General features: G+C 37.0%; 1 protein-coding gene across 3 annotated transcripts in view; it reads left to right on the top strand.

Annotated features, from left to right (window-relative positions):
• TBC1D4 (TBC1 domain family member 4) overlaps nucleotides 1-13,778 on the top strand; it is a 198,637-nt gene extending 184,859 nt beyond the window's left edge. For all 3 annotated transcript variants that reach the window (XM_032151019.2, XM_032151022.2, XM_032151021.2), the window contains 4 exons: nucleotides 3,164-3,323; nucleotides 6,187-6,356; nucleotides 9,302-9,478; nucleotides 11,421-13,778. In XM_032151019.2, the coding sequence (XP_032006910.1) occupies nucleotides 3,164-3,323; nucleotides 6,187-6,356; nucleotides 9,302-9,478; nucleotides 11,421-11,654 (741 nt within the window). In that variant the 3' untranslated portion in view covers nucleotides 11,655-13,778. The remainder of the gene's footprint in view (nucleotides 1-3,163; nucleotides 3,324-6,186; nucleotides 6,357-9,301; nucleotides 9,479-11,420) is intronic.
• The last annotated feature ends 219 nt before the right edge of the window (nucleotides 13,779-13,997 follow it).

Raw genomic sequence — 13,997 nt, 5'->3', positions numbered from 1 at the left:
CCCAGCTACTCGGAGAGGCTGAGGCAGGAGAATGGCGTGAACCCGGGAGGCGGAGCTTGCAGTGAGCCGAGATTGTGCCTCTGCACTCCAGCCTGGGTGACAGAACAAGACTCTGTCTCAAAAAAAAAAAAAAAAAAAAGCTTTCTAGGAAGGCTGAATTGTGTTCTTATTTGCCCAAATATCCCTTGATGGAAGAAACTCTCTTAACCCCCATTTGAGTATGTGCGGCAAGATAGGTGGGAAATAAGATTCTCTTAAAAAAATTAAATGTTGCTGGAGGCATCACGCTACCTGACTTTAAACAATACTACAAGGCTACAGTAACCAAAACAGCATGGTACTGGTACCACAACAGAGACATAGATCAATGGAACAGAACAGAGCCCTCAGAAATGACGCCGCATAGCTACAACTATCTGATCTTTGACAAACCTGACAAAAACAAGAAATGGGGAAAGGATTCCCTATTTAATAAATGGTGCTGGGAAAACTGGCTAGCCATATGTAGAAAGCTGCAACTGGATCCCTTCCTTACACCTTATACAAAAATTAATTCAAGATGGATTAAAGACTTATATGTTAGACCTAAAACCATTAAAATCCTACAAGAAAACTTAGGCAATACCATTCAGGACATAGGCGTGGGCAAGGACTTCATGTCTAAAACACCAAAAGCAATGGCAACAAAAGCAAAAATCGACAAATGGGATCTCATTAAACTAAAGAGCTTCTGCACAGCAAAAGAAACTATCATCAGAGTGAACAGGCAACCTACAGAATGGGAGAAAATTTTTGCAACCTACTCATCTGACAAAGGGCTAATATCCAGAATCTACAATGAACTCAAACAAATTTACAAGAAAAAAACAAACAACCCCATCAAAAAGTGGGCAGAGGACATGAACAGACACTTCTCAAAAGAAGACATTTATGCAGCCAAAAAACACATGAAGAAATGCTCATCATCACTGGCCATCAGAGAAATGCAAATCAAAACCACAGTGAGATACCATCTCACACCAGTTAGAATGGCCATCATTAAAAAATCAGGAAACAACAGGTGCTGGAGAGGATGTGGAGAAATAGGAACACTTTTACACTGTTGGTGGGAATGTAAACTAGTTCAACCATTGTGGAAGTCAGTGTGGCGATTCCTCAGGGATCTCGAACTAGAAATACCATTTGACCCAGCCATCCCATTACTGGGTATATACCCAAAGGACTATAAATCATGCTGCTATAAAGACACATGCACACGTATGTTTATTGCAGCACTATTCACAATAGCAAAGAGTTGGAACCAACCCAAATGTCCAACAACGATAGACTGGATTAAGAAAATGTGGCACATATACACCATGGAATACTATGCAGCCATAAAAAATGATGAGTTCGTGTCCTTTGTAGGGACATGGATGAAACTGGAAAACATCATTCTCAGTAAACTATCGCAAGGACAAAAAACCAAACACCGCATGTTCTCACTCATAGGTGGGAATTGAACAATGAGAACTCATGGACACAGGAAGGGGAACATCACACTCCGGGGACTGTTGTGGGGTGGGGGGAGGGGGGAGGGACAGCATTAGGAGATACACCTAATGCTAAATGACGAGTTAATGGGTGCAGGAAATCAACATGGCACATGGATACATATGTAACAAACCTGCACATTGTGCACATGTACCCTAAAACCCTAAAGTATAATTAAAAAAAAAAAAAATTAAATGTTGAAGTATTGCTTCTTTTTATAATCACAAGTGAACAAGAACAGTGTGCTTTTGATGACGTGCTTTCTTTTTATGCTGCTAATTAGACTTTTTTGATTTTTGTGCTTACCAAAATACTAATTCTTTTGTTGATAGATGCTCAGAATTTCTGGTTTCTACGATGTAAATGGTCTAAAGGAAATGTATGTTTTTTTTTCAACATGACTTTTTGAGATAATAATCTCGTTAAAAAAAAAACTTTCTGTTTGACTCCAGCTAAGCTTCTTATTTTATAGCTATGACTTCCTGTGGCTCTTTAATTCCCTTTTATTTACAGTTTGTGTGGAAATGGAGTTTCTAAAGATATTTGTTGTGGATAAGGATTGAACAAACACTTTTTTGTATTTATGCATAGTTTTTGATTTTTTTCCAAAGGAGTCTGTTGATTTTTAGTTCTGTAATCTAGAAATAATTGTTGAATTCACAACATAATTGGTTATTTTTATGTATTGTCATAGAGTTAAGAGTGATGTTTTAATAGTTTCTTCTAGTGAAAGAAGTTCTGCTAGATTTAATAAAACATGTTATATACATTTTAACACCAAAATTTCAAGCCAATATAACTGATCAGGGAACCATCACTTATCTCTTAACTGGGTGGATAAAAATTTAAATTAAAACACAATTCACAAATTTGTTTGTTACTTACTACTGCTTTATCTTTAGTATCACAGATATGTGTTTAAAAGTTTCTGTATGCTGTCTTTATGATGTTTTCTGAAATGCCAGTAACCAACTCAGTAGCCAAATGAAATAATTTTTTCTTTTAGTTCTAGAAACATTCAGAAACAACTGCACTTTTTGCCTTAATCCCGTTAGTCATGAAAAATATGCTGCTGGAATAACTTGAATATTAGAAATAAATCTGAAGCTTCTGGCTCTGTAACATTCTAAGCTTTAATTCTATCCTAGCAGTGCAGATTATCTGGAGAGCCAGAACTCTTTCATAAATCACATGCTGGTCTCAGTAAATAGAAATAAGCTTCTGCACTGAACATGGTAGATTCTTTAGAACGGAGGCTTTTCTGGAATTAGTCTGAAAGTAGAAGGGATTTTCTATGAGGTTCCTGAGCCAGGACTGTTCTCGTTAAATTCCAAAAGCGATGCCTCCCTACAGAAGAAAAAATTCCATTTCTATGTATATATGTGATACTCAAACACACGTGATAGAGAAACTTGCTCAGTCTTCTTAGACAGACTTTCAGTGACTTGCTGTATGAATTCAGTTAAGTGAACTTGGATTTTAGTATCAACTTTAAAATCATAAAAATAAAGTAATACTACTTATGTATGTGAATTTGTTATTAAATATTAGAATAAAATTAAAGTAAGTGTATTTGATGCACATGCAGATAAACGCATAATATTTTTTTTCTTCTCCAAATTAACTTTAGATTCAAATGTACCAGCTGTCCAGGCTCCTTCATGACTATCACAGAGAGCTCTACAATCACCTTGAAGAAAATGAAATCAGCCCCAGTCTTTATGCTGCCCCCTGGTTCCTCACATTGTTTGCCTCTCAATTTTCATTAGGATTTGTAGCCAGAGTTTTTGGTAAGAGATGCCTGTAATTAAATGGAACAGTATTATTTATTCCAAGGACTATACTTCTACTTCTGGCCATATGACGCCCCTATTGTTTTGTCATGTGTTACACAGAATAGCAAATTGCTAATGGAATTTAATAAATGTGCCTGGCTGTATTCTGACAGTAACTTAAAACCATATTTGTCTTACATAAAATTGAAATTAAAAGGGAAAGAGGAGTTGGGCTCCTGTATTTGAGTCAGCTGTAATGGAGCTGTTATTTTCATTTGTGCCTAAAAATCAGAGAGTATACTCCTAAAATCTGGACTAGGGACAGACTCTGTATAATTTTCCAGATTTTTATATACATGTTTCTTTTTTTTTTTTTTGAGATGGAGTCTCGCTCTGTCACCCAGGCTGGAGTGCAGTGGCGTGGTCTCGGCTCACTGCAAGCTCTGCCTCCTGGGTTCACGCCATTCTCCTGCCTCAGCCTCCCGAGTAGCTGGGACCACAGGCATCCACCACCACGCCCGGCTTATTTTTTGTATTTTTAGTAGAGACGGGGTTTCACCGTGTTAGCCAGGATGGTCTCAATCTCCTGACCTCGTGATCTGCCCGCCTCGGCCTCCCAAAGTGCTGGGATTACAGGCGTGAGCCACCATACATGTTTCTACCCCCATTGTCTTCTTCATCTTGCATTCAAAACACAGAGAAATATGTTCTTAACTGTATCAATGTTGTTTCTAATGGCATTTCTTAATCTGACTTTTTGTTCACAGAATAACTTTACTTCCTGTTTCATTGCTCATGTGACTCTTCTTTCATGCCAATGCAGTGCTGGGGGACAGTCTCTGAGACTGGTGGCTCAGGGAAAACACTAACTACAGTCAGTAGAACCCAGGGCAAGTTACTGAGTAACTGCCTTGCTCTAATCACAGTGTTTGGCATTGGGAATAAAAAGAGAGTGTAACATGGTTTATGTCCCCTTTGGAGGCCCTTAAATCTATTCACAAGTCTTTATACTTGTCTGTCTGTTATTTAAAAAGCAAAAATTAAAACAATAACCACCACCACCAACTCTTCTTCAGAGGTTTGTTCTAATGATGTTGTTTAGGACCTCAGTAGCCTTAGAAAGGGCTCCCTTAATTTTTATGTGCTGATCATCTATTTAGTAGACATGGGCAAAGCAGTCAGTATTCACTCACAACTGCACTTCTGTTAAATGGAGCTTTTTGTCGAATTGTATTGGTGCCATTGTAGATCATTGCCAGTGTTTGAAAAAATGAAACAGCATACGGTGAAGATATTAGGGAATATTACAAATACTAAGGAAATATGTTGTTTGGAGAAATTTGTTTTGAGGATATATGTGAGATAGATATATATATATATACCAGATTACAACATATGATATTTTTCTTATTGAGGGCTGTGGTTTAAAAGTTAAACACCGCATTAGTGTTACTACAATTTATAAAATGCAGCAAAAGAGTAAAGTTAAAATGCGCTGAATCAGATTTCTCTTGTTTATTGAATATACACTATTGCTTTTCTACAGTGACATTTTCTCTGGAGCTTGGGTTCCTGTTAATGGGTCTTCTATAAATCCTTTTGTTTGTATATGTTTTTCTTCCCAGAGAATAGTCTATCATATCAAAATGATGTTTCAGGGCACCTCTCTTTGACTTACCCTTGGAAGCTTGATATCAAGAGTTCAAGAAACAAATGTCCTCAGTATCAGTTTTTTGTTTTGAGAATACAAATGATGCTGTTGGCTATACAATAGCTGTTCAACTCTCTTCTTTGAATTTATAAAAGAATAGAGACTGGCAGGAAATGGAAAGATGCATGAGCAAGAAGAATTACTATGTTTGAAATAATGATTCTATGATTCCCTCTTCATTAAAGACTCCCTGTTGTATATTATTGATTAAAGAATGACATAGATTGAGAGAAACTTTCATAAAAAAGTACTAAATACTTGATACTTTTATTTATTTCTTTTTTTATTTTTCTGAGACTGAGTCTTGCTCTATTGCCTAGGCTGGAGTGCAGGGCACAATATCAGTTCACTGCAACCTGTGCCTCCTGGGTTCAAGCGATTCTCCTGCCTCAGCCTCCCGAGTAGCTAAGACTACAGGCGTGTGCCACCACACTTGGCTAATTTTTGTATTTTTCGTAGAGATAGGGTTTCACCATGTTGACCAGGCTGGTCTCGAACTCCTAGCCTCAAGCCATCCACCTGTCTCAGCCTCCCAAATTGTTGGGTTTACAGATGTGAGCCAACATGCCCGGCCTAGTACTTGATACTTTTCGAAAGTATTGCACGTTTGTGTTTGTAGGAAAGCAGGGCTTAGAGTTAGGGTAGCTCTTATATTTCTCTCCTGATTGAGGTTGTATGTTTTTCATTTGTTTTAATTTTTCTTTTAAAGTGTTTTTTTTAATTTCTTGATGTGGTATAGATTTAATTACATAGCTGGTTCATTTACTTTTTATTATGGTAATGAGAATTTGAATAGTACTCATTGGTTATGTTAATTTGTTTTTGTATTCTTGTTGTGAAGAAAAATCTAAATATCAGTTGAATAACTGTCCTTGAGGTTTACCTAGTCTCCATTAAATTTGGCGTTAAAAATTACAAATAGTTCAGGGACAGATATATACTTTGTCCTTTTTTACCCTGGCTTTATCTGAGATTCTTAAGAGGAATATTAAAACATCTGCTTATATGTTTAGTTATATTGCTTTTTTTTAAAAAAAGCTAGATGCTTTTGACCAGTTTTCTTTTGCAAAATACATAAAACAAACAAAAACCTTTAGCACAAATAGCATGCTTTTTACAAGAGTGGATGCATAATTTTGATCATGAAAATTATATCTCTTCTTTTAGATATTATTTTTCTTCAGGGAACTGAAGTTATATTCAAGGTTGCACTCAGCCTACTGAGCAGCCAAGAGACACTTATAATGGAATGTGAGAGCTTCGAAAATATTGTTGAGTTTCTTAAAAACACGCTACCTGATATGAATACCTCTGAAATGGAAAAAATTATTACCCAGGTATGATTTAAATGCTAATAGTATTATATAGCAGTTTTCTCTACTGAATATGTATTAAATGCTTTAGCATAAAAATGTGGTTTGCTTGACAGGTATTTTCATCAGATACATTTTATTTAGAAAGGGGACTATTGTGAAATTTCTACACTGTGACATTGTCTATCTGGCTATGCATAGAAAATGCATAGTGCTACGTAATGAGTTTTTCAGGAATCCTTTCAATTTAAACCAATGCTAAAACTGAAGATAGAACTGACAGAGTCAGGAAGGCCTGAGAATAAAATCAGATTCTCTTGCCTTTGTTATATTGTTAATTATTTTGTAAAATACACGAAGAGGACACATGGCAAGAGTACAGGCTTTGGAATTAGAAGGTATTGGGTTTGCATCTACTTCTGGCTCTTTAATTGGTTGTTTGGCTTGCACACATCAGCCTAATCATCCAAACCCTAGTTGTCCAGAATGGGACAGTATTGGACAAGTTCCAGAATGGGATGATACTGATCTGAGAGGTTTTATGAAGCTTCAGTGAGGAGACTTGGTGTATCAATCTTTGTCCCTACAGGAAACATTCTCCCTCTGATGATTCAAATGAAGGAACCATCTATAAAGGTGCCAAGGAACTAGTAACATAGGGAAACTGTTCAAACCCCTGCTGCAGAGGGGCTAAGTGGAGGATATAATAGTGTTACTAGGCCCAGGGAAAACTGGAACCGTGGAGGAGGGTTCTATGCTGGTTGTTGTGGTCCTGTTGAACTAGGCAGAGAAGGATCAGCGAAGAAATACCCAACCCTTTTCTCCTGCCCCTTCTGATCTTGCGCTGGCATCTTCTATTTGCCAAACTGAACCAGAAGCCAGCCAGAAAGTAAGTGTGGGGAATTGTCTGCCTGCCAGGGTACGATAGAATGGATGAGGGCAGAGAATTGATCTGAGAAGCAAATTGAGAGTAATCTGCACACCGTATGTGTAGTCCTTGACTCTTCATAGGGACCAGGTGAGTGGTAGCTATATATTGCTGCTGTTCAGATGCAGTGGACAAGCTTAAGAGCAGATTGATAGATTTGACAATTATGCTTTATGAGCATTGATAAAGCTTACCACTTTCCTGAAGGCACTTTTGATGGCAGAAAGATGATAGGGTTTAGAGAAAGGGAGTTTGGAACCTTGTTCTGGTGCCCAGCCATTTACTAGCTGTGTATCTATGGGCAAGTTACAACTTCGCTGAGTCTCAACCTCTTCCTGTACAAAATGGGAATAATAAAAGTAGATTCTATTATAGTTTTGTATTATTTTAGGAGAAATATAACCAATATGTTAAAGTATTTTGTACCCTGTAATTCATACTATAATATGAACTCTTATTATATTAATACATATAAAATTTTATTTCCATTACATGGAATCTAAATCACAAATATATATAAATAGTTCGTATTTGTTAAAATGCTCTGTGAGCTGAAAAGTATAGCTTTTATTTATATATTCACTTGCTTATAAATTTTTCAGAAATATCTTTCTTGACTGGAATCAGATATTATGCTTTCAGAGATTTGAAATCAGATATCACCTCCCTTCTAAAATTAATGAGGAAATTGCCTGGCTTTACAGATTACTATTAGGATTAATGAGTAGAATTTATAGGCAGGTAAATTTGAACTTGATATTGGAGAGAATTTCCTAACAATTAGAGTTGATTACTGTGGAATGAAATGCTGATATTAAGGGAGACTTTGATGAACTTTATGGACACTGGAAAAAAATGCAAATAATGCAGAAAATCACAAAGAAGAAAACAAAAGTAACTATAAATCTCAGCATCTAGAGATAACCTTTGAAACTTTGTATTACATGTTTATTTGCTTATATATACATGTAAAAATGTATAAAGTTGCACATAAATGAAATCATACTATATATACTATTGTGGAACCTGATTTGTAATTAAAAATATAGAGTATTAGACTTTTTCCAGTAACTATAGATCCATATTATCATTTTTAATGGTTGTGTAATAATCCATTGTATCTATACACACTAAGTAAGGAAAAGATAATGGTTATTTGAGGATAACCAGATAGTCTAGAAATTCTCTTATTAAAGTTCGAATGATTGAGTATCTCTAGTAGTAAATAGTAGAGTAAGTCAGGTTTTTTGTGGTTACTTTTCTCTTCTCAGTGTTAGTATAGACACCATTGCTTGAATAGCAGCTGTTGTCTCTCTTTCCCCCTAGGAAGTTTGGAGTAACTGTCCTCTAGCTTCAAAGCAAATGACCTTCCTATTTAGTGGTGATATGGGAGAGCAGTAGCAGCCCTAATTAAACGTTATAGCCCTGGACAGTGCTCACAGTGTGCAATTTTGAGGATTCTCTGTGCGGTACAATATGTAAATGACTCTTAAGAGGCTTACAGGGAATAGCAAATGGATGAAAAATTTTACTAAGATCTTTCTACTCCATTGGCAAATAAATTAGAAATGCTTTTGGTTGCTTTATTACAGTAATACCCTATGCAATTTTGCTTACTGATCAGCAGAGATTATCTCTAACATAATAATTACTCAATAACTAATGTTGTTTATCTAGTATACTACATTTTGGGAGACAGTTACTAGATGATGAATATCTTGGCTGCAAAATACACTTGGACATTAACTTATTCTAGTGACTTGGCTTCATGAGAATGTTTCAATTGCATAGAAATAATCTGTCCTGTTTTTAAAGAAAAAATTTCTTCTTTCACAGAAAGAGCTATCTGTTTTTATGTTGACAGTGTAAGCTATATCTAATTTATTCTTGTATTGACAGTTACACTTTTTCTCCTTTTTTATGCTTTAATGTTCTTCATTAATAAGTATTTGGAAATACACATGAAATATACCAAGATACACAGGCTGTATCTTGTTATACATACCAAAGGCCAGACTAACCCACGATACTTTCATGGCAGGTTTTTGAGATGGATATTTCTAAGCAGTTGCATGCCTATGAGGTGGAATATCATGTGCTACAGGATGAGCTTCAGGAATCTTCATATTCCTGTGAGGATAGTGAACCTTTGGAGAAGCTGGAGAGGGCCAATAGCCAACTGAAAAGACAAAACATGGACCTCCTAGAAAAATTACAGGTAAAGAAATAAAGATTTGAGCAAAGAAGTGCTTTAATGCCTCCCGTATGCACAGAACTCCCTCAGGAATGAAAGGGATATGTGTGTGGAATGAACCATTGCTAACCAAGAGCCCATGTATCAGACTGCCGAAGTGCTCTGGGGCTACAAATGACATGTTAAATTAAACATTACTTGGAAAAAATGCACCCTCACAAAATAGCTAAATGGCAGTTCAAAGTAGAATCTGCTTAAATACCTGCTGCATGTTACAGATATTTGGTTAAGTTAAAGGGAGGAGGAATTGAATGTAGGAAATTGATGAAGTTGTGAAGGACCTGGGCTTGAGCTGGAATCTGGAAGGTTGGTGGAAGAAATGAGTGAGGAGGGTCTTTAAGTCAGGCTGGGTAGGAGGGTAGCATCAACAAGGAGGACATGGCAGAGCAGCAGAGTTAGCCTGGTGTCAATTTAAGATAGATGTTGGGGAGAGGTAGGGTAAATATTATAGAGGCAGAATTGTAAGTGACTTTCAGTGTCAAGCCAAAGAACATGGCTTTAATCCTGTCAAGAGGGAAATCTCAAAGTTTTTGGGCCATACTATAGAAAGATCAATCTGGGAACCTTGACGAGGACAGACTGAGATGGGAGAGAACGTAAGGAGGCCTGCTAGAAGTCACTTGTGAAAATCTGTTGTGGATGATGAGAGTTGTCTAGACTAAAATGGAAATTGAAAGAGAGGGAAACATGTCTAGGTAAATTGAATTACATGCAAATATTACATGTAATATTAATACATCATTCCTGCCATCAGGGAGTTCACAATTATTTGAGAATATAAAATACTGTATATCTGTCTTTAAGCGCACACTTATACATGCAATAAGAAATTTATTATAAAGTCATATTCTGTATTTGCAACTTGTATGATGAGTGCTATGTAGCCATGCCCTGAGGGGAGGGGTTTAAGAGTGATCACGGAAGGGGGGCTAGCAGGTGACCCTTCTGAAGTCTTCAGGGGAGATGACTTCAGGGGAGTTTCAGTGCCTAATGGCTCCTTGGTTTCCACTTACTCGTCCTCTCCATTTCCCCAACACTGCACCTGGCTACAAACTGGAAAACACTAAAACTCTGCTCCTATATGGTGAGTTCCCTGTCAAGACCAGTCAGGAGGGACAGGTTAGAAATGAGGGATCTCTCAAGTAGTTGCTTCCCAAGAATGGGAACACTAAACTTCCTTCGCTTTGTCTTACATTGGCTCTGGCTCATAGAAGATTTAAATCTTTTTTCTACTCAAAAAAGGGCAACATAGTCTATTTTCAAAAAGAAAAATAAATGGTTAGTATATTGTCCATTTTTAGTTGGATATTTCAATGGCAATTAATTGAGTATTTGCCCTTATTAGGGAAGGTGGGTTTGTACCTGTTTTATAATGATTCTTCTGAACTGTTGTAGACTTTTTCACCGACAGTTCAGTGTAGTCATCATCAGTTACTTGGCCACCCCTCACATCTATAAAAACTGATGAAGGCCCAAGTGTATGTTTAGAGAATGCTGTATTTCAGTCAGAGAAGGAAAATCTCTTTTAGCACTGGAAGATAGTGTCAGGAATCTCCTGTTTCTCCTTCAGCCAGGCCAGATCCCACTCACTCAGGGGAACACCAGTGGGTGTAGAATAAGGATTCCTACTGTTGGTGAGGGGGGTGATTTAGTATTGAATTATTAGTGTATTCAGTGAGAGGAGATGAATCATGGTAGTTCCATAGTTACATCTTTGTGAAACCTAATAAATCATCGTTTCCTGTAGGTTTTCAGAGTATTTGCTTCACATAATTTATTAAGTAATTTGAAGTAATTGGTTAATATATGTAAGGACTGGCTCCCACTATAATGAATCATGACTTTAGCAAGACATTTGATTCCAAATCAAATTTTTGATTTGGAGGATTTTTTTTCCCCCAAACAGGTAGCTCATACTAAAATCCAGGCCTTGGAATCAAACCTGGAAACTCTTTTGACGAGAGAGACCAAAATGAAGTCTTTAATCCGGACCCTGGAACAAGAAAAAATGGCTTATCAAAAGACAGTGGAGCAACTCCGAAAGCTGCTGCCCGCGGATGCTCTAGCCAATTGTGAACTGTTGCTGAGAGACCTAAACTGCAACCCTAACAACAAAGCCAAGATAGGAAATAAGCCATAATTGAAGAGGCGTGGCCTCAGCAGAAAGTGCTCCTTAGAATACTACAGAGAGGAAGAGCCTGCATGCCGCTGGCCCAAGGCTGGACCCTGAAGCTGATGGAACCACCTAATACTGGTGCTGAGCCCCTAGTCACAGCAGGTGGACCTCGTGCTCATGAGAGCATGCCAATCCTAAGCCATTGGACATATGTAGACTGGTTTTTGTTGTTGCTATGTACATATAAATATATATATAAAATGAACATAGTTCATGCTTTCAGATAAAATGAGTAGATGTATATTTAGATTAATTTTTTTAGTCAGAACTTCATGAAATCCACACCAAAGGAAAGGTAAACTGAAATTTCCCTTGGACGTATGTGAAATCTTTTTGTCTTTATAGTGAAACAAAGCCAGAGCATCTTTGTATATTGCAATATACTTGAAAAAAATGAATGTATTTTTTTCTCCAAAGAACAGCATGTTTCACTCAATGGTGAAAAGGTGGAAACATTTATGTAACTTTATGTGTATCTGTCTTAATATCTACTGACCTTGTCTATATAAGGAAAATGACTGATTACTAGTCATGCTCCTGTGAGTTTTTTGGGAAGGTAGGGGCATTTCTCCCTGCCTGCTTTGTGCCAACTAGCATGTTGCATCTACATGCATTGTGAGTCTGGTTAGGCATTACTTTAAACATACATAAAGAGAAAGTAGGACATTGTGGCTGGGTCTACGCAGCTCAAGGTAAAGGAGAATGTCGCTAATTTTTTAGCAAACTAGACCAGCGTTATTACTCAAACTAAAAATATCACACCTGAAAAATTTAATTTAGGACCTAAAATGTCTAGATTAGCTTTCTGCCTTTTTATTTAAATAACTCATTCAGTTGTGAATTAATTCCTCTTTATTTGGTGCCACAGTCACCAGATGACAAGGATTTGCCATTTTCCCACCAAATTGTGAGTGCTCGTAATTTAGGTCTCTCTACCTTAAATTCAGTATAAGGAAATGTAATTATGATTGTTTTTTTCCAAAGATGACAAGCTGTGTTGAAATACATTTTTTTCTTTTGACCAATTGACAGAATCTAATAAGCTTTAATAATCTCCCCCTTTTATGTGAAAAGTTTTGAGAACTGTGAAATGTTTAGGAACAAACTGTTGAAATCCATTGGAACGAAAAAAGAAGGTGGTACCAGTGGTACCAGCTCAACTAAAACCTGCAGGTCTGCATTTCAACTCTTCACTTCCTCAGCCTACGAACAGCTTATGAGAGGACATTCACGCATGTTGGGTATAGGCAAGGAAAGTAATTTTTAAAGTACATTTGCAGTTCTCTTTTGCAGAGGTGATTCGATGATAGGGCCTCTGAAAGTTGATGCAGCATTTTTGCCTTTCCAAAAAGTATTTATCGTCACTGCTTTTTGCAGTACTTGTATTTTCACAGATGGATTATCTGGGGTAATTTTCTTCAAAGGGAGTTTGTTATACACAGTGAAAATTTATTATAGAGTAGAATAGTAAAGCTCTAGGGGTTTCAGAAAGCTTTGATGAACAGATAACAAACATCTGAAACCCCCTCTACACTGTTACCCAGTGTGTATATAATGACTTGTTATAGCTCAGTGTGCCCTTGAATCCAGACAGTTTCTTAAAAGACAATAAAATCTTATTAGTAAAGTTCATGTAACTTCTAAGTTCTAGAAAATACTGATTCTGTCTGCCCCATTCAATTGGGGGCTACTAATTGATTTGTTGCTTGGATTTCCTGAGAATTTCTCTATTTGTAGGAGGCTTTTTTTCTTTTTACTGTCTGTTGATGAAAATTACTTTATGGGTGTGATGCACAGATGGTAGTCAAGGAATCTGTTGGGAAAGTTTGGGAAGAAACCTTTTCTGTTATTCAGTTTAAAGTAAACTTTATCTTGGGTGTTTAGAATCAACATTAAGAATTATATTATGGTGTTCAGAGATTAAGCTGACTTGGATACAATATTTTCTTTTGAAAATGAATTTTCTTTTTCATTTGTGATTTTTAAAAAATGTTGCACCAGTTATGCTTCATGCATTGTTACATCTTCATCAGGTTAATGTAATGTCTAGTTCCTTTGCAATAAATATATTGCTGCAGCTTTCTTGACATATACTGTTACTTTCCGGGAGAGAAGAAGCTCTTGGTTAGAGTCTTTTACTGCAGGGGTCCCTGGGTACCTGTCTATGGCCTGCTATGAACCAGGCTGCACAGCAGTGGTGGGTATGCGAGCAAGCATGACTGCCGGAGCTCTGACTCTTGTCAGATCAGTCACGGCATTAGATTCTCATAGGACCGCAAACCCTATTGTGAACTGTGCATGCAGGAG

This window comes from Hylobates moloch, unplaced genomic scaffold, assembly GCF_009828535.3.
Source record: "Hylobates moloch isolate HMO894 unplaced genomic scaffold, HMol_V3 SCAFFOLD_4, whole genome shotgun sequence".
Taxonomy (NCBI): Eukaryota; Metazoa; Chordata; class Mammalia; order Primates; family Hylobatidae; genus Hylobates; species Hylobates moloch.
Note: the sequence above shows the minus strand (reverse complement) of the source record. Positions and strands in the feature narration are given on the sequence as shown.